Source organism: Aspergillus candidus (genome assembly GCF_002847045.1).
Source record: "Aspergillus candidus strain CBS 102.13 unplaced genomic scaffold BDW47scaffold_3, whole genome shotgun sequence".
In the NCBI taxonomy this organism is placed as follows: Eukaryota; Fungi; Ascomycota; class Eurotiomycetes; order Eurotiales; family Aspergillaceae; genus Aspergillus; species Aspergillus candidus.
The window spans coordinates 270,613-288,394 of NW_020194008.1; the positions used below are offsets into that span (position 1 = coordinate 270,613).

Genomic DNA, 17,782 nt, shown 5'->3' on the forward strand with positions numbered 1-17,782 from the left:
AATCTATCTACTAACATACACTCCAGATCGTCAACCCGTGGTGACATAGTTAGTGGTACGACCCCTCCGATCCGACACCTCTGACATCATGACACCCCTCCAGCGTCTAAACTACTCCCCCCATCACCAAAGCATCCAGTGCCAGAAATGGAATGCTCCCCTAAACAACCGACGAACCCCAAATGCCTGATGTGGAACAACAGTCGGAAAAGGCCTCGTCTCCGGCCCCTTCGTCCGTGGGCCGAACGAACACCAATCGCGAACTGTCCGATACAGAGTTGATCCGCATCGAAACCCACAAATCCCAACAGCGCGCGACTGTCGGCTCGACGACGGGCAAACCGTGTCCCCGTGAGAAATGGCTTGTCATGGGTGGGGGGAAGCCCATTCCTGCGGGGATGGACAACCCTGACGATTATATTGTTGAGTTTGATGGATCGCATGATCCGATTCATCCGTTTAATTGGAAGCTGAGGAAGAAGTAAGACACCACCACCGCGGGCTTGATCGGATGGGAAAAGAAAGAAAAGAAGAGGAACGAGTTGACCGTTCACAGACTGTCCACCGGAGTCAACATCTCCATCGCCACCTTCACAGCCGCATTCACCAGCGGCATCTTCGCCCCCGGGATCGACGACGCGAGTCGCGAATTCGGCGTCGGCAGGGAAGTAGGCGTGCTGGGGACAACACTTTTCGTCTTAGGATTCGCATCGGGTCCGCTCCTATGGGCACCGGCGTCAGAGCTAGTCGGACGACGCTGGCCCCTCACGATCGGCATCTTCGGCGAGAGCATCTTCACCATCGCGGCGGCCGTCTCCAAGGACATCCAGACGCTGACCATCTGCCGGTTCTTCGCGGGGGTCTTCGGCGCCAGCCAGGTGACGGTCGTGCCGGCAGTCTTCTCCGACATGTTCGACGACACGCACCGCGGGGTCGCCCTGATGGTGTACTCGCTGACGGTGTTCGTGGGGCCGTTCGCAGCGCCCTTCATCGGCGGATTCATCGTGGACAGCAGCCTCTCCTGGCGATGGATATTGTACATCGCATCCTTCATGGGGTTCGCCAGCACGGCACTATACCTGCTTTTCGTGTCCGAGACCTATCCACCAGCCATCCTCAGCCAAAAGGGAGCGACGCTGCGCCGACAGACGCACATCTGGGCGATCCACGCGAAACAGGACGAGGTGGAGATCGACGTGCGCGAGCTCATCCACAACAACTTTACGCGGCCGCTGCGCATGCTCGTCCAGGAGCCCATCCTGCTCTTTGTCTCGCTGTACATGTCGTTCATCTACGGGATTGTCTACGCCTTGCTGGAAGCCTACCCCTACGTCTTCCAGCACGTCTACGGTATGAACCAGGGCCAGGCGGGACTGACCTTCTTCGGCCTGATCATTGGCCTTATCTGCTCTGTGTCGTTTATGGTCTGGCAGCACCGCTTCTATGTCCGGAAGTTGGTGGCGAACAACCACCGTGGGGTCCCAGAATGGCGTCTGCCGCCTACTGTCGTCGGGGCGCCGGTGTTCACCGTGGGTTTGTTCTGGTGTGTTTTCTCTCTCTAAACCGACATCAACTATATCATCAATCTGACGAGAACAGGTACGGCTGGACAGGCTTCACCCCGTCGATCCACTGGATGTCACCCACAGCATCGGGGGTGTTGATTGGCTTTGGACTGCTTTGCATCTTCCAGCCGTGTTTCAACTATCTAGTAGACACATACTTGACGCTGTACGCTCCCCTCCCCCCCTTCTGTATTACATCAACTAATCAAACAAAAGAGTCGCCTCCACAATCGCCGCAAACATGATGCTCCGGTCCGCCATAGCAGCAGGCTTCCCGCTCTTCTCAAAGCAAATGTTCGCCAATCTGGGTGTGCAGTGGGCGGGGACGTTGCTGGGGTGCTTGGCGGCCGCTATGGTGCCGATTCCTGTTTTGCTTACGGTTTATGGGCCCTGGATACGGGGGAAGAGTAGGATGATTCGTCATGGTGGTTAGTACTGTTGAGCTCACCACGGTGAGGTGGTTTTGCTGTTCACTTTTCTTTTTTAGCGATGATTTAGCTTGTATGGCTGATAGCACTGCATTTGTTGCGTCTGCATCCGGAATCTAAAAAGGCGTCTATTGTATTATTCCCTGTATAGATAAGTGGTTTATATAGGCGAGATTGTTGAATCTCAGTAAGGCAATAAAGATCCAAAGGGGGGGAAACAATCAAAGATATACGTGACAAGACACAAAACTCAGTATTCTATTTATACATGAAGGTAAGGGCATTCGCCCACAAAAGATCAACACCAGAGAAATAAAATCAACTCAGATCCATAACAGATTTCAAATCCTGCAACCGCTGAATCAACAACTCCGTATCATCCGCCTCCTGCTGCAACACCTTCTTCAGTTCACGCACAGCAGCCTCCATCGGCGCCTTGCCCTTGACCGTCGACAGCCGATTAAACCTGTGCTCAGCAATCCTGATCGTCTCTTTCGCCTCGCGGATGCGGTCCCAAAACGCCACCGTCCCATTATAGTACTCCGTCTCCTCAAACGGCATCTCCCAGCTATGCGGCGAGAGCTCAACAACATCCAACCAGTTCGACATGTGAACCCAGCGCTGGTCCCCCAAGCCAGGGAAGTGCACGAGAATGTTCCCGCGCGTGCCCTCGTAGGCGTGCCGCCACTCGTAGGCGTTGATCCAGGTCCGGGGCAGGAACATAGCGCCCTCGGCGTAGCTCGTGCCGTTGAACCCGCCGTTGGAATTACTCAGCACGCGCGCCATGGCTTCTTGGTCGATGGAGTGGTCGAGGTCGACGGAGTGGTCGAGGTCGACGTCGGGTTTGTAGAGCGGGTGGCCGAGCGCCTCGATGAGAAATTTGATGGTCCAGGGGTGGACGTGCAGGAACATGATACCTGTGTTGAGGCCGTTGTGGTCGCGTGTTGCGACGAGGTGTACGTCTTCGCTGATGTCGTAGGGCGGGAGGAAGGCTTCGAGGGGGACGGCGGCGTTGATGAGGATTGTGTCGGCGTCGACCCACCTATTTGGTCAGTTTTTTATCTGATCGTCTTCGATTTGACAATGATCAAATTTATAAGAAGAGAAGACCTACATCAACCATTCCACCCGCTCAGCCGGCGGTTTCGCCATCTCCTGAATCATCAGCGACGCCAGATAAATCGGTTTATTCCAGAACCCGACGGATATATCCTGGCGCAGGACATGCATGGGATATCCCCAGCGTCTAGCATGGCGGCCATGGGAGTCGATCGCTCGTTCGTAGAGGGGATTTGGCTTTCCATACAGCATGGTCGCTTTAGCGACGCGCCGCGAGTGATATCTCTCAGGGTCTGCCACAGGGCGCCATGCTGGCCGTTCTTGTCCGGTAAATACCCACAGGGTGCATATCAGAAATGAACAGAGGAGGATCACGAATAGAGGCCGTCGTTGGTAGGTCTGGCGCATGACAATCATGTTGTTCTATTGTTGGGGAAATGACGCATCCCTGGTTGATGCTTCTATTGTATTGTTAAGTGATGCGGATTGTTGGACATGTCCGTCTTCCCATTCCCAGCGTTGCAATCTGTCTATACTTTTTGTTTCGAGGATCCACAGGTCTATATGCCTTGTTTGGTGACATTGGGACTGTCTTGTTTCGCCGCATCCGGGGGTTTCCGTTTGCGGGTTGGTTGACGGGATATTTTAATCCTGACATTCCTGGTGGATGTCAAACAGTGATAGCCTTCCTGTCATAATCAGTACATTCCAAAGGACCAAGAATGATGTCAGGTCTTTCTATAGCGAGGTCGATACTTCGTTGGCTCTGACATCTCCAATCCTTCGCAAATCACCACTGCTTTGGGAAGAGTTTAGCAGCTCGTGCACTGCACGGCGCATACACCGGGTTGATTTGTCATTTTGGCTGTTTCTGTAATAATTCAATGGATTCAGTCGAGAGGATTCGTTTCAATCATGGAAGGTTGTCCTTCGCCCTGTCGTTTGTATCGACACTGGTAGGCATGATGTGCATAGATAATTGTACATGGATGACTAAGGATACACACGTGTATAATCATGTGACTTGCTTGGTAGCCTCAGGCGCCTCTTGAATTCACTCGAAGATCCAGACGAAAAGAAAAGAAGATCAGAAAGGAAACATACTCTGATCGAGATCCCTTTGCCTGGGCGAGAGACTAATCCCATCTCAGTAACCGTTCCTTGTCAGTCGGTCGACCGTCCCATGTTTCCCACCGGATAACCCGTCTGCCGCTCCCCACAGCCAACCCCAATCTGTGGAGACGTTGTGGAGAGGCTGTCCATGCATATGCATCGGCATGATTTGCAGAGGCCAGATAAGAATGGCTCCTCGTCTGGGCCGGAATTCAAACAATCTATTGTCCTCGACCCTATTCGAGTTATACGCCAAATGACACACACTCCACCCACAGGCGAATATCGCCAATACCTGCCGGACTTGGGCCTGAAACGGTTCCAGGTGATGCGCACCCAGGATGCCCACGAATACGCGCATGACTTCAAGACCCTCGCTGCTCCACCCTGGTTGCATGCGCTGTACATGCACTGGCTGGAGCTGCTACAAGAGCCGTTCAAGGGCATCACCGTCGACGGTATGTATTCCTCTCACCACAGCATTCAACGCTGACGTCGCTGCAGGGAACGTCCGACCAGGCTTGTTCACCCTCCAAGACGAGGGCATCCCGATGCAGAAGATCGTCGACGCGGTACATGCTGTGGAGGCGACCCTGGACGACAAGCAACAGCAACTCCTGCACTATCACATTGACTCTCCCGAGTGGCGCACCTGGTCGAACCCTGAATTCCTCCTGAGCGACAAAGGTCTCCGGCTAGACGAGGTGTCGACGGGGACCCGCGACGCCGTGATGAAGGTGTTACAGGCGACACTTTCACCAGAGGGTTACGATAAGGCGGTCAAGGCGATGCGCATCAACCACTTTCTCGGCGAGCTGGTAGAGTCGCCGCGGGTGATGAACGAATTCAGCTACAACTTTGTCATCTTCGGCCGACCATCGACAGCGCGACCATGGGGCTGGTCCTTCTACGGTCACCACCTCTGCTTGAATGTATTTCTGTACCGCGGGCAATTGGTCGCCTCGCCCTGGTTTACAGGCGCCGAGCCCAACGAAATCGACAGCGGACCGCACGCCGGCACGCGGATCCTGCAGGTTGAAGAGTCTCTGGGACTCCAGCTGATGCAATCTCTGAGTCCACCACTCCAGGAAGATGCCCGGGTGTACAAGCAGATGCACGACCCCGCGATGCCACCGGGCCGCTGGAACCGCGACGACCAGCGCCACCTCTGCGGGGCCTACCGCGACAATCGGGTCGTCCCATACGAGGGAATCACGGTATCAGCATTCTCTGAACATCAAAAGATCCTCCTCTATGGCATCCTTGAGCAGTACTTGCTGTACTTGCCAGCACGGGCGCGCCAGATGAAGATCGACCACATCCGGCAGTACGAGGCCGAGACGCACTTCTGCTGGATTGGTAGATTTGGCGACAATGATCCTTTTTACTACCGTGTTCAGAGTCCTGTGATCCTAGCCGAGTTTGACCACCACTCGGGAGTGTTTCTCAACAACGAGGAGCCGAAGAAGTTCCACATACACACGCTTCTGCGCACGCCCAACGCTGGCGACTATGGGAGTGCGTTGCGGCCGCTGATTCCGGCAGCAGAGGGACTGAATGGAAAGGAGATCAAGTGGTAGAAGCTATCTAGTTAGACATTGCAATGGCAGATCTACATCTTGTTATACCATACTGCACTTGCTGGGCAATTTCAAGATAATTTTCTCATACTGGCACATCCGTATTGAGTACAAAACGATTCGCCGAGAGGCAGCAAACAATTCTAATTATCCTGCAAGCCAATTGATTTGTCTACTGATCAATATCAACTTTCCGCTAGCATCATCTCCTCCGGCTCCACAGCTATTGTTGATAATTTTACCAGCTGGTTCTCCTCGTTTGCCGTGTTAAGCACCTTCTTCGTTGGCGTAATCATAATCACAGATCTTCTGCTGGGAAAAGCAGTGGCAGAAAATAGCGACTGGCGACTATCACAAGTGGACACGCAGATATGTGATGTCGCGTCAACAAATGATCTACGAGAGATCCTGGCATCTTTACATAGAGCAGGTATGTATTTCTCATCAGCATTCCCATTTCATTCAGTTAAGCCATCGGTGCTCTTACATTGATCCAGCATGACTGTCAAGAAGTACTGGTAACAACACCCGTTAGCGAACCACTTACCGCCGAACACGGACCGCATTGGATATGGAGGGATGCATCGATGACCACGTAGATGATGCGAGAGACTGTCTACACTAGCGCCAATCAAAGACCGCCACACCTCAATCGCAGGAAACAAGGAGGATTGAAGCTTAAAAACATAAGCCACTTTGACATTCTTTTTCGTTTACCCCCGCTTCTACTTTCTTTCCCTTCTCTCACCAACCAAGATAGCATCTGTTGTAGGGAAACGGCACCGAGCAACCACCATGGACCAGCCAACTCACGTTATTGATCCGGACGGCGAAGTGATCATAGTACTACGGAATGCAGATTCTCCCTTTGCAGAACCGGATGATACTGTCCAGGATACAGCCACAGAGTTAAACCACCCCGAAGAGTTGCCAAAGCCGACACAAAAGAAGGGCAAGAAGGGGAAAAAAAAGAAAGTACAAGTGCGAGATCCTCTGAAACCAAAATCAGTGCCAATGAAAGAGTCTGCCGTGACTGAAGAGCCTACTGGAACAGAGGTTGATGAACAGCAAGAGGATGCCTGCTTCCGCATTCAAGTCTCAGCAAAGCATTTAATTCTTGCCTCCCCGGTTTTCAAAAAGATACTCACTGGTGGCTGGAAGGAAAGTGCTACCTATCTGCAGAAAGGCTCAGTCGAAATCACTGCAGAGGGCTGGGACATCGAAGCACTCTTGATTCTACTTCGCATCATCCACTGCCAATATCACCATATACCGCGAAAGCTTGCCCTTGAGGTGCTCGCGAAGGTAGCTGTTCTAGCCGAATATTACGACTGCGGGGAAACTGTTCGCTTTTTGGGGCAAATATGGATCAATGCTCTGGAGGAGGCCATTCCCTCTACATATTGCCGAGATTTGATCCTGTGGCTATGGGTTTCCTGGTTTTTCCAGCTCCCTTCCCAGTTCAAAAAAGCTACCTCAACTGTCATGTCATGGTGTAATAGCTGGATTGATAACCTGGGGCTTCCAATCCCCGATAATGTCATCAGTAAGGGCAAAAGAACCTTCAACAATGCTTGATTAATAATGGGAAACAGTATCGATGGATGACCGCAGACAGGGAGCTATCGCTGACTTAATTTCCCAACTCCATGAGACCCGTGAGGAGCTTCTGAGCGGCAGCCGAGGCTGTGGCTATGAATGTAGCTCAATCGTGTATGGAGCTCTTACAAAGCAAATGCAGTCGAATGCTCTGCTTTGGCCGAGGCCTGAGGTTCCTTTCCTCAATTTGAACTACATGTCTCTCGTGCAACGAGTGTCATCGTTCAAATCGCCAGGATGGTACGGTGGATCGCCCTATTTTAGCAGCTACCCGCACTCGTGCGTTGACTCATCCTTCAAATCGCTCTTTGGCAAGTCGAACGATATCATTGAAGGTCTTGACTTAGATAGCCTTATTCATGGATCGACAGGGTAATCTTCAATATTCCTTTGCTGGTGAGAGTTCTTCACCTAATCAATATAAAGGGCGTCCCTGTCAGCCACTTTCTTGCTGGCCTAGCAGATATATCAGTTAACTGACCGCACTGGGAAACGAAGGCGGGATACCTTTCGATTAGACAGATTTGTGCTAATACCACTGGATTCCTTAAGTCTCTCCCCGCTGTTGGTCTTCTCTCTAGACTAGAAAAAGGTAGTTTCCTCCGCATACAAAGTCAAAACTAGACAAACTCAGTATTAACAAGCGTATCTGGCAAGACCCCTACTGCTATTGTAGTCTGGCACATCTATGCTAGTTTAATCCATTGCTTTTCAACATGTCACTGATAAATTCAAACATAGATAGAGCATGTCTTGGCGCCATTAACCCCTGAATATGTATACATAAGATTAAAGCTGGGACTGGAGAGAATGGCGCCGGAGGGTTGTTTGGAAGTGTGAAGTTACGAATCTAAGCCTGTTGGGATTTTATCGTACATTCTATTATATCAAATCCCAGGAACTCCCGGGTCGAACCGTATAACTCTATACTAGATAATTCCCCATACGTCATCGGTCGGACTACCCCATTTCCCTTCCCGCCGTCCACGAAATAAACACCTACTTACCTCCACAACTCTACAACTTGCAAGACAAAATATTCGACTACTCAACCTCCTTTTTCTTCGAAATGGCCTCCCCCCACCACAAATACCTCCAATCGTGCCTCGCCCTAGCCGAGCAATCCCCTCCACGCCCCACCAACTTCCGCGTCGGTGCCATCCTCGTATCGCGCAAAGCCCAAGACGACCTATACTACGAAGATGACCGCGTCCTTTCAACAGGCTACACTATGGAGCTGGAAGGCAACACCCACGCCGAGCAATGCTGTCTCTCCAAGTACGCCGCGGCGCAGGGCGTACCCGACGAGCGCGTCGCGGAGGTCCTACCCTCTGAGGCTAGCCGGCAGCTCGTGATGTACGTGACGATGGAGCCGTGTGGGAAGCGACTATCCGGAAACCAGCCCTGCGTGCAGCGTATCGTCGACACGCGACGGGGGGATCGCCGGGGGATCGAAAAGGTATATTTTGGGGTGAAGGAGCCGGAGACGTTTGTGGGGGCGTCCGAGTCTTGTCGGCGGTTGACGGATGCGGGGATCCAGTGGCGGGTGGTGCAGGGTCTCGAGAAAGATATTTTGTCTGTTGCGACGGCGGGGCACGAGCATAGCGAGGAGGAAGTCCGGGCTGCGTTGGATAAGGTCGAGACGAGGCTGGATGATGTTAGTGAGGACGAGCGGGAGAGACAGCGGCGGGTGCCGAGGAATCCGAAGAAGCGGATGGTGGAGGTGGATCTATTGGGATGATTTTTCTTGCTTCCCTTTCGATCATATTTGTGTTATTTTCACTATCTTCACCTTTCTTTATCTCGATATCTTTGCGAGTATGGTTGTTGTCTATAGAGGGGTTGGCTTGGTGGGGTCACACAATTGAGGTACTAACTGAGTCGCGCGACAATGTATATGCAGATACCCAATGGTTGAACACCTTATTTCGCATCTTATCCAGAAACAGAATCAATCATCAAACAATCCCAGAAGATCCCAAGACATCCATCGCATCGATGTCGTCGCGCTGGGATGCGGCCTGAGGCTACGATCGATGCAAACAGCACAAAGGAAACAAACAGGCTAGCTTATCGTGCTGATAAAGCAGCCCCGCCATCCTCGCGTTATTTCCGCTTTTCGAGATCGCGCATTCTTTCTCGTCACTGCTACTTAATAATTATATAATATTCGCTACAAATCATGGGGTCGGCTTATACAGATTATCCTCCTTCACTGGACTCTGCGCAACAGGACTTCCTCGTGCAAAAGATCAAGGATTGGTCCGCCCAGAATGGGTTGATGATTCGCCCGGGTCATATCCCCAAGGACGTGGATCCGAATGGAGTCCTGGCGACCAATGCCCCTGTTACGGTGTTCCCCAGTCCCTTTCCCCGGTCGTGTTTTGAGCAGGCGCAGGGACTCCAGACCCTTTACAACAAACTGTATGCGGAAATCACTTGCGACGTGGAATGGTTGAGCAAGATCATGGCAGAGTAAGTAAACAGGATGTCCCTTTCCCCCCGAGAAACGGCGGACTGAGATATCTGTGATCGACAGCTTGATAGAGGTGGACGACTTTGTCTCCCGCCTGTGGAAGGTACACCAGGCGGTAGACAAGGAAGGATATGCGCAGACCCTCTCGCTGGGCCTCTATCGGTCCGACTATATGCCTCACACGGGCCCGTCCGGCCTATCCTTGAAACAGATTGAATTCAACACCATCTCCTCGTCATTTGGGGGCTTGTCAACTCGCGTGGCAGCGCTCCATACTGAACTCCTGAACTCTCCGGGCTATCCATCTCACCCTCTTCTGGATTCGAATAAACCTCCCGCCAATACGGCGGTGCAAACCCTGGCTGCTGGGCTAGCGGCGGGACACACTGCTTACGGGCCGTCCAAGTCAACACCGGCTCTGCCAAAATGTATCTTATTTGTCATTCAAGACGGCGAACGGAATATCTTCGACCAGCTGGCCGTATCCGAGCAACTTGAACGGGTCCACGAGATCCCCGTATTCCGTCTGCTGCGGTCTGAGATCTTGGAACACACGTCAATCCCCGCTTCTAACCCCGCCCGCCCTCTTGTTTACACGCCGCCATATGCAAAGGATGCACCGTATGAGGTGTCCACGGTGTATCTGCGGTGTTTCTACGCTCCCACAGACTACGTCTCCGAACGCGATTGGGAAGCCCGAACCCACCTGGAGCGCTCCGCAGCGATCAAATGCCCCACTGTGCTGAACCAGCTCGCTGGCTGCAAGATCGTCCAACAGGTTCTGGCAAGCACCGAGCCCGACCATCTCAAATCGTTCCTCTCCGAGACCGATGCCGCAGTGATTGAAAGCCTCCGAGATACATTCGCACCGCAGTACGACCTGAACGGACGGGGCCGAGAGCTCGCCCTGAACCCGGCCACCGCCGCAAACCACGTCCTCAAGCCCCAGCGGGAAGGTGGCGGAAACAACATCTACAAGACCGATATTCCCGACTTCCTGCGATCCATTCCCGAGAGCGAGTGGAAACGGTGGATTCTGATGGAGCTGATCACGCCCCCGGACGCCAAGAACGTGGCGCTCCGCAGCGACGGCGAAGTCTTGAGCGGCAACGTGATCTCCGAGCTGGGCATCTACGGGACGATCCTGTGGGACCAGAAGACTCGAGGTCGGATTCTGCACAACGAGGAGGGCGGGTGGCTGCTGCGGACCAAAGCTAAGGATGTCAATGAGGGGGGCGTTGCGACTGGGTTTTCTAGTCTAGACGGCATTATACTGTTTTGAGCATATTGATAGATCGGTATACTGCTTTTTTGTGTAGGACGACATGCCCGTCCGCAGATAGATACGGCATAGACTACTGTCAGATCCCAGATCGATCGATTGCTTTGTCGATGTAATGCTTTTAAGACAATCATAAACTGTCATATTCCAGTCAATCAATAAAACTCGCGTCCTTTTATCGCTCTCAAATACTATGCAAACCACTATCTATATACGAAGTCTCCCAAGCTTAAAGCGTCTCTTCAACCTCCCGCACCACCTTCCGCACGCCCTCCACCTCATGAGCAAACCGACCCAAGAACATCCCATCAACAGCCTTACCCAAGCCGCCCGGACCCCACAACCCAGGGCCCGCACTACCACCGTACAAGATCCGCACATCCCCTTTACGCTGCCCCACCACTGCCTGAATCCCCTCCACAACAGCAGCAATATGATCCACACCAGCCGGCTTCGGCTGACCGATAGCCCAAACAGGTTCGTAGGCAAAAATGACAGGAGCGTCATCCGGGATCGCACGCAGCACAGCCCTCACCTGCACCGCACACTCCTCCACCGCCAACCCCACAGCCGCAGATGCGACCGCCCCAGGAGCCGTCACCTCCCCAATGCATACAAGCGGCACCATGCCCTGTGCGCACGCCGCGGCAGCCTTCTTCGCCGCCTGCTCGTCCGTCTCGCCGAAGATAGCACGACGCTCAGCATGGCCCAACTCGACGATGGAGACGCCCATGGCGCGGAGAGCCTGCGGGGAGACCTCGCCCGTGTAGGCGCCCTGGGGTTCCCAGAAGCAGTCCTGGGCGCCGAGCAGGAAGGGCGGGGGCTGGGAGGGGTCTTGGGGCTGGGAGGCGTTGTATTTCTGGATGATCTCGTTGCAGGGGTAGATGGTTAGGAAGTCGGGGATGAGAGCTAGGAGGAGCTTGGTGCGGTTTGCGGGCCGCACGATGTCGTTTTGTGGGGCGAGCAGCCCCTGTAGGTATTCGATGGTGCGGGTGGGGTTGAAGTACATCTTGAGAGAGATGATCAAGAGGTTTTTGGGGAGGACGGGGTAGGTGATGGAGGTCATTTTGGTGGTCGGCTCTGTTTAGGCCTTGTGTACTCTTTCTGTTTGCTGAATTGGAATTGAAGGAATCACTCAAGACAGGAATCTGGATGGATCTGTAGAAGAAGAAGATGAAGCGGTCAAACAACTCATACAAACTCGACCAAAAGCGGAGTGCGGGGGCAGATAAGATTGCGGCCTGGATTGCGGGGGTTTGTTTGTGTGGTTTGTTTACAGGCTGACCGCACTTCTCACCGCCTTTGAATGTTCGTTTTTTTTTTTTTTTTTCACTTTTTTTGTCCTTACAGACAACCTTGCGATTCATCCCAGATACATTGCAATCTTGGTTTACCATGTCCTTATAGCCCGATTAGTATGTCTCTCTACTACGATGCTGTCTCGGTCTTGACCGCGTCTGCCTCCACCGGCGGTTCTTTCAAATCGCGCATCTACAACGCGCGCAATATAAAGGCATCCCCAGCGCAGATCTATGCGCTGGTCATTGAGGCGTCAAAGTGGGATATTCTCCTCAAGGAGGTTATCGAGAATGCCGGGATTCTGAAATTAGAACCAAAGGTAGATATTCTCCACGTTGGTCTCGCGGAGACCCAGCCGGAGCACTGTCGGGCCGGCCCTCGAGGTGGTTATCGCTGACTGACCAAGTGGACAATTAGTTAACTCCGTTGCTTGCACTACTCCTGGTTCACGATCACCTAATAGCGAAGAAGGGAATCGCGGCCCCAGCGAACCATGCCCTTCGACAGGCCGTGGAGAGACACAAGGCAAGGCTGAGGGCGGAGTTCACCAAGGCCCGCGTGAGGCGTGGATGCGCCTCGGTCGAGACCCTGAAGGATACGGTCCGGAAAGAGAAGATCGCCTCTCTTGGCCCGCAGGCTGCGGCTGCAGCTGCAGCGATCTATCCGCGCTGGGTACGGGTCAACAACATTCAGTCCACCGTGGAACAACAGTTGGCGACGACGTTTGCGGGGTATCAGCGGGTCGAGGCACTGTCGCAGCTCGTAGAAGACGACAATGATAGCGCACAGGATCAAGGAAGAGGCCCAGGGATAGGTGACAAACGGCGGCGGAGACTTCGCTTGGATCCACACATCCCTGATCTTCTCGCCATTGCACCCGGGATGGACTTCACCTCCTCCCAGGCGTACAAGAACGGCGAGATCATCCTTCAAGACAAGGCGTCTTGCTTTCCGGCCTATCTATTGCTAGGCGATGACGGATCTTGGCAGGGAAACATGATCGATGGGTGCGCAGCGCCGGGCAACAAGACAACTCACATGGCGTCGTTGTTAGCCAGGCAGTCTGCCGCAAATCGCATCTTTTCCATCGACGCTTCACCAGCTCGGGCGAAGACCCTGCAGAAAATGGTCTCCGCGGCTCATGCCAATTCCACAGTGACGGTTCTCGCAGGCCAGGATTTCCTCGCACTGGATCCTGATGACTCCCGATTTGCTGATGTCACGCGGTTACTGCTCGATCCGAGTTGTTCAGGCAGTGGGATCATTGGTCGCGACGACGTTCCGAAGCTCGTCCTTCCCGGGACTACCACATCGTCCGACAAATCTAAATCACGGAATCAGGGCAAAAAGCGCAAGCGCCGTCACGATGACGAGGCGGACAATACGAGCAACGCCCCCGCAGATTCGACAATCACCCTATCCACCAGCGACGAGAATGAGCTCGCAAGTTCGCATCTTGACCCCGAGCGTCTCAGCAAACTGTCCAATCTGCAGACTCGGATCGTGGAGCATGCGCTCGAATTCCCAGCAGCCACCCACATCACGTACAGCACGTGCTCCATCCACATGACCGAGAACGAGAGCGTCGTGTCTCGTGTGCTCGCGTCTGACGTAGCGAAGCGACGCGGGTGGAGGGTTATGAGACGAGATGAGCAGCCTGCTGGACTGAGAGAGTGGCGGCATCGGGGGATCAGAACAGAGCCGGTTGAAAAGGACAACGGCTCCAGCCAGCCGAGTCCCAGCATCGACCTTTCCGATCAGGACCTAGAGGGCTGCTTACGTTGTTGGCCCGGGGACGACGAGGGATTGGGCGGGTTCTTCGTCGCAGGATTCGTCCGGGATGGGAGTGTGGACGACTGGCCTGTTACGGGTCATGAATCGGATGGCGTAGACGAGGAAGGAGATAGCGATTCATTCGAAGGGTTTTCTGATTGAGAGTCTTCTCCACCAAGATCATAGACATAATCAACGAGCCATTCTTTCCATCATGTCACCCTTTCCATCACCAGCATGAAGTAGATCAGACAACTGGCGTAGGGCTTCCTGACGCACGCGGAGCGGAAACCCACCGCGCGCTAGCATCCCAGAACGGCCTAGGGCAAGACAAACACGGCAAACAGCGAGCGGAAATACATGGAGCTCTCGATCCCCACACCATCTGCTGCGATTTCATCTCTACCATACGAATCTGATGGGACTCTCATACTACGTGCCTTGATTCAAAGGTGTACAGAAATGCATTAAGCTCAGTGGAATCTACACATACCGAACGCAAACCTCCGGTAATCGTCATGTCGCGTGCGCGCAGGTCCACCCGCCGTTCAGGCGCGACAGCCAAATACACCGACGACCCCTTCGAACTAGCCGGGATCACTGTATCGGACGAAGAACAAGGGGGAAAGGGAAAGAAACCAGATTCTACGCGACAGAAGGGCAAGGGGAAAGCGGCGGCGGTCGTCCCCGAGCATTCATCGGGCGAAGAATTCGAAGCGGAGAACGACGTCGATGCGGAGGACGACGAAGAAGAAGAAGGCGACTATGTCGATGAAGATACGGGGTCCGCCAACGAAGATCATGACGATGAAGATGTAGCATTCTCCGAAGAGGGCGAGCCGGCCGTCAAGGTCCAGAAAGGGACTCTGAAGTCGCAGCCACGACTTCTCAAGCAACGCCGTCCGGACGGTACCCTCGTGCAAAAACCGGACGATCTTCACACCCGAGGTACTTGGAATCCGCTGGAGCATGTGGGGAAGGCGGTCCATTTGCGTGTGACATTCGGCAGCGATCGCAAGGACCTGCTGTCGATTGTGTACGTGAGAGACCGATGGGCGGGCGGTATCGATTCGACGCTTCCTTCGCGGGCCACACTCAACGGTGCAGCGTCTCAGCCAGATTACGCGTATGGGTCGACCTGCGGGGCGGAGCCGGATGCTGTACGGAAAGAAAAGACCAGGGGCTGGGACTGGTACTACAGCGCGGATGTGGGCGCGCGGTTTCGCAAGCGACAGCGACTGGAGAGCGTCACGGAGGACGAAGCTCGTCAGGGGTATATACCGCAGGTGAAAGACAAGAAGCATACTGTGCTCATGGGACCAGCGGATGAGCAGACGGTTTTCGAGCTTGCTCAACACGACGTGGTCGACTTTGGTGAAGCCTGGGAAGAGGAGATAGGCCTGAAAGACTCCTCTACTCGCGAAAAGAAACAGGGTAGCAAATCCTCTTCTGCAGCAGAACCAAAGCAACCGCGGCGGAAGAAGCGACAGGGTTGGATGATCAATTTCGGGCAGAAAGTGCAATGTATGGCGTGGGCTCCTAACCAGGCCGGCCTCACACAGTATCTCGCTGTGGTGGTTCCAATCTCGAAAGAGCAAAAAGATCGCTACCCTGATCCTATGAAGGATCAAGCTGCTGCCTCGTTCCGCCCCTCACCTCCCTACCCATGTGCCCTACAACTATGGGCTTTTAAGGCTGAACGGTCAGAATCTCTCACTAAAACTCTGGATATGAAGTTTAAGCCCCGGCTGCGGTTGGCCCTCTGCACAGACTGGGGGGATCTCCGACGGATAGCCTGGTGTCCAATGGCTCGCGAGGTAAGAGATGAGGATGACGAGGAGCCACTTAAGAACGTTGGGCTTCTGGCTGGTGTCTGGAGCGATGGCTCTGTGCGAGTGATTGATGTTAAACTGGGCCGTGACCCTAGTAAGACAGAATTCTGTAAGACCGCTGTATTCCCGGCAGTCCTATCACACCACTAACACCGATACAGACAAAGCCCGCGCCCCTGTGTTCGAAGCGAAACCACCTTCGACCGTCTGCACATGCGTGACTTGGCTATCTCCGAGCGACATCGCTGTCGGCTGTGCCAACGGTTTCGTCGCCATATGGAGCATTGCCCCAACAGCAAACTCCCCACAAAACCCTCTACCCTACTTCTACCAGCCTATCCACTCGACATACGTCCTCAATGTTGCCTCGGCCTACCCAACAAGCCCCCATCTACTATCTACAACGTCCATGGATGGCGAGACTCGCCTGTCCTCAATCATTGACTACCAAACAGACATGGTAGCAACGCACCGCATGCGCGCTGGATCATCCCACCTCACCTACTCCCCACTCCTGCACTCTTTCATCTCCAGCGATGAGAACGATTTCGCTCGCCTCCTCGCCATCCGCCGCTTCTACACGACCTCAGCCGTCGCCCGGCTGCCGAGCACCGTATCGGCCCTAGCACCCAGCAGCACCTGGCACCCGAGTCTGCTATTCGGCTGCACGTCTGGGTCCGTCGTCGCCACCAACCCCCTGCGCCGTCTACTGCACAGCAAGGAAAAGCAATGGCAGCAGACGTGGTTCACGCACGAGTGGGCCAACGCGACAGAGGCAGACAGCTCAGGCGTCAGCCGGTTCTATGACGGATACCGCGCCGAGAGCGTCAGCCTTCTGCGCAACATGATTGGCGATCGGAAGATGGTCAACGGCGTCATGGTCATTACTATCTTCGACGAGGAAACCCATGTCACTGCTGTGTCGTGGAACCCGAACCAGACATGCGCGGGATGGGCTAGCGCTGCGCTGGGATGCGGGTTGGTAAGAGTTGAGGATCTAGCCATTTAACTTGCGATATGACGGGGTAGATGGATCTTTGGTTAATTGATCAATGCGCACCTCAGAGCAACAGCATGCCGGACCTTGAAAGTTTCCGGGCTCATGGCGTTAGTCTAATGGTGTTGCGCCCGATACACTTATCGTTCTCTACTAACGGTAGTGATCGCAAGAGCGGACAGGCTCGGAGTTTAATGCTTTGATAGTGTATTTATCTACACTCAAGCGCTAATCACCGGTGCATCATGGCTCCTGAGGCCTCTGAGACAAAGAAACCTTTCGAGTTCTCACTGTGGTTGCTCAAGGCAACACATCCTGTGTCTTGGAACGACAGCAAAGCCAGCAACTACTTCGATTCTGCTTATGATAGAACAGACAGGGTCGGTAATGGAGCTCTGTTCGAGACAGACATACCCACGCCACTTACGTTAGGTTTCATACGGAAACTCGCAATCACTAAGTTGCAAACAACAGATGTCTTGACCTTCCCTTGCATCTATGTTTTCCAGATACGCCTTCACCTAGTATTTATCTTGACAGTGCAAACTAGCCCATGCTTTGGACGAAAGATTCCTCTTTAAGCAAGCCGCTCGATCCATCACTGGAAACCCTACGAGGCGTGTGCCAGGGAGGACTTCAAGGAGAGCTTTGGCCTGGGAAAGCCTCGACACCCTGGCAACCTTCTTATCGGATGGTTCAAGTGCCAGGAACAGACTTATACATAACAAATACATCCCATACTCTACGTTTTACTCCATTCGAGGCCCATTCTATGCTTG

General features: G+C 53.7%; 9 protein-coding genes across 9 annotated transcripts; 7 read left to right on the top strand and 2 right to left on the bottom strand.

The window, feature by feature from the left end:
- The first annotated feature begins 3 nt into the window (after positions 1–3).
- Positions 4–2,185, top strand: BDW47DRAFT_98600 (MFS transporter). The gene is made up of 4 exons (XM_024820671.1): positions 4–481; positions 557–1,543; positions 1,600–1,731; positions 1,782–2,185. Exons 1-4 carry the CDS (start codon positions 183–185, stop codon positions 1,996–1,998), a joined length of 1,635 nt encoding a protein of 544 aa, XP_024675818.1. The 5' UTR covers positions 4–182; the 3' UTR covers positions 1,999–2,185.
- Positions 2,186–2,224: 39 nt separating this feature from the next.
- Positions 2,225–3,594, bottom strand: BDW47DRAFT_41773 (glycosyltransferase family 34 protein). Its single transcript, XM_024818978.1, has 2 exons — positions 3,108–3,594; positions 2,225–3,035 (listed from the first exon to the last, which is right to left on the bottom strand). The coding sequence occupies exons 1-2, from the start codon at positions 3,467–3,469 to the stop codon at positions 2,312–2,314; spliced, it is 1,086 nt and encodes a 361-aa protein (XP_024675819.1). The 5' UTR covers positions 3,470–3,594; the 3' UTR covers positions 2,225–2,311.
- An 827-nt stretch (positions 3,595–4,421) lies between these two features.
- BDW47DRAFT_122259 (DUF3500 domain-containing protein) lies at positions 4,422–5,745 on the top strand (the record flags this gene model as incomplete). The annotated part of the gene is made up of 2 exons (XM_024815810.1): positions 4,422–4,623; positions 4,670–5,745. The coding sequence occupies 2 exons, from the start codon at positions 4,422–4,424 to the stop codon at positions 5,743–5,745; spliced, it is 1,278 nt and encodes a 425-aa protein (XP_024675820.1).
- A 1,429-nt stretch (positions 5,746–7,174) lies between these two features.
- Positions 7,175–7,847, top strand: BDW47DRAFT_98604 (uncharacterized protein). Its single transcript, XM_024820672.1, has 2 exons — positions 7,175–7,291; positions 7,341–7,847. Exons 1-2 carry the CDS (start codon positions 7,231–7,233, stop codon positions 7,718–7,720), a joined length of 441 nt encoding a protein of 146 aa, XP_024675821.1. The 5' UTR covers positions 7,175–7,230; the 3' UTR covers positions 7,721–7,847.
- Positions 7,848–8,360: 513 nt separating this feature from the next.
- Positions 8,361–9,306, top strand: BDW47DRAFT_41783 (putative DRAP deaminase). Its single transcript, XM_024818979.1, has one exon. It carries the CDS (start codon positions 8,414–8,416, stop codon positions 9,083–9,085), a length of 672 nt encoding a protein of 223 aa, XP_024675822.1. The 5' UTR covers positions 8,361–8,413; the 3' UTR covers positions 9,086–9,306.
- BDW47DRAFT_41787 (glutathione synthase) lies at positions 9,307–11,293 on the top strand. Its single transcript, XM_024818980.1, has 2 exons — positions 9,307–9,819; positions 9,884–11,293. The coding sequence occupies exons 1-2, from the start codon at positions 9,527–9,529 to the stop codon at positions 11,100–11,102; spliced, it is 1,512 nt and encodes a 503-aa protein (XP_024675823.1). The 5' UTR covers positions 9,307–9,526; the 3' UTR covers positions 11,103–11,293.
- A 16-nt stretch (positions 11,294–11,309) lies between these two features.
- Positions 11,310–12,269, bottom strand: BDW47DRAFT_98606 (triose-phosphate isomerase). The gene has a single exon (XM_024820673.1). It carries the CDS (start codon positions 12,166–12,168, stop codon positions 11,332–11,334), a length of 837 nt encoding a protein of 278 aa, XP_024675824.1. The 5' UTR covers positions 12,169–12,269; the 3' UTR covers positions 11,310–11,331.
- A 200-nt stretch (positions 12,270–12,469) lies between these two features.
- Positions 12,470–14,386, top strand: BDW47DRAFT_98607 (rRNA (cytosine-C5-)-methyltransferase RCM1). The gene is made up of 2 exons (XM_024820674.1): positions 12,470–12,720; positions 12,819–14,386. The coding sequence occupies exons 1-2, from the start codon at positions 12,520–12,522 to the stop codon at positions 14,334–14,336; spliced, it is 1,719 nt and encodes a 572-aa protein (XP_024675825.1). The 5' UTR covers positions 12,470–12,519; the 3' UTR covers positions 14,337–14,386.
- A 242-nt stretch (positions 14,387–14,628) lies between these two features.
- Positions 14,629–17,132, top strand: BDW47DRAFT_41798 (transcription factor TFIIIC subunit TFC6). Its single transcript, XM_024818981.1, has 2 exons — positions 14,629–16,115; positions 16,168–17,132. The coding sequence occupies exons 1-2, from the start codon at positions 14,693–14,695 to the stop codon at positions 17,013–17,015; spliced, it is 2,271 nt and encodes a 756-aa protein (XP_024675826.1). The 5' UTR covers positions 14,629–14,692; the 3' UTR covers positions 17,016–17,132.
- Positions 17,133–17,782: the final 650 nt, after the last annotated feature.

Bases quoted from the DNA above. Each gene is read 5' to 3' on its own strand.
- BDW47DRAFT_98600 (XM_024820671.1), top strand. From the start codon at position 183: ATGCCTGATGTGGAACAACAGTCGGAAAAGGCCTCGTCTCCGGCCCCT. The intron at 1,544-1,599 runs GTGTGTTTTCTC...TGACGAGAACAG, and splicing joins TTCACCGTGGGTTTGTTCTG to GTACGGCTGGACAGGCTTCA. The intron at 1,732-1,781 runs GTACGCTCCCCT...ATCAAACAAAAG, and splicing joins GTAGACACATACTTGACGCT to AGTCGCCTCCACAATCGCCG.
- BDW47DRAFT_41773 (XM_024818978.1), bottom strand. From the start codon at position 3,469: ATGATTGTCATGCGCCAGACCTACCAACGACGGCCTCTATTCGTGATC. The intron at 3,036-3,107 runs GTAGGTCTTCTC...CTGACCAAATAG, and splicing joins GAGCGGGTGGAATGGTTGAT to GTGGGTCGACGCCGACACAA.
- BDW47DRAFT_98604 (XM_024820672.1), top strand. From the start codon at position 7,231: ATGTCATGGTGTAATAGCTGGATTGATAACCTGGGGCTTCCAATCCCC. The intron at 7,292-7,340 runs GTAAGGGCAAAA...AATGGGAAACAG, and splicing joins AATCCCCGATAATGTCATCA to TATCGATGGATGACCGCAGA.
- BDW47DRAFT_41783 (XM_024818979.1), top strand. From the start codon at position 8,414: ATGGCCTCCCCCCACCACAAATACCTCCAATCGTGCCTCGCCCTAGCC.
- BDW47DRAFT_41787 (XM_024818980.1), top strand. From the start codon at position 9,527: ATGGGGTCGGCTTATACAGATTATCCTCCTTCACTGGACTCTGCGCAA. The intron at 9,820-9,883 runs GTAAGTAAACAG...TGTGATCGACAG, and splicing joins TTGAGCAAGATCATGGCAGA to CTTGATAGAGGTGGACGACT.
- BDW47DRAFT_98606 (XM_024820673.1), bottom strand. From the start codon at position 12,168: ATGACCTCCATCACCTACCCCGTCCTCCCCAAAAACCTCTTGATCATC.
- BDW47DRAFT_98607 (XM_024820674.1), top strand. From the start codon at position 12,520: ATGTCTCTCTACTACGATGCTGTCTCGGTCTTGACCGCGTCTGCCTCC. The intron at 12,721-12,818 runs GTAGATATTCTC...GTGGACAATTAG, and splicing joins TTCTGAAATTAGAACCAAAG to TTAACTCCGTTGCTTGCACT.
- BDW47DRAFT_41798 (XM_024818981.1), top strand. From the start codon at position 14,693: ATGTCGCGTGCGCGCAGGTCCACCCGCCGTTCAGGCGCGACAGCCAAA. The intron at 16,116-16,167 runs GTAAGACCGCTG...ACACCGATACAG, and splicing joins CCCTAGTAAGACAGAATTCT to ACAAAGCCCGCGCCCCTGTG.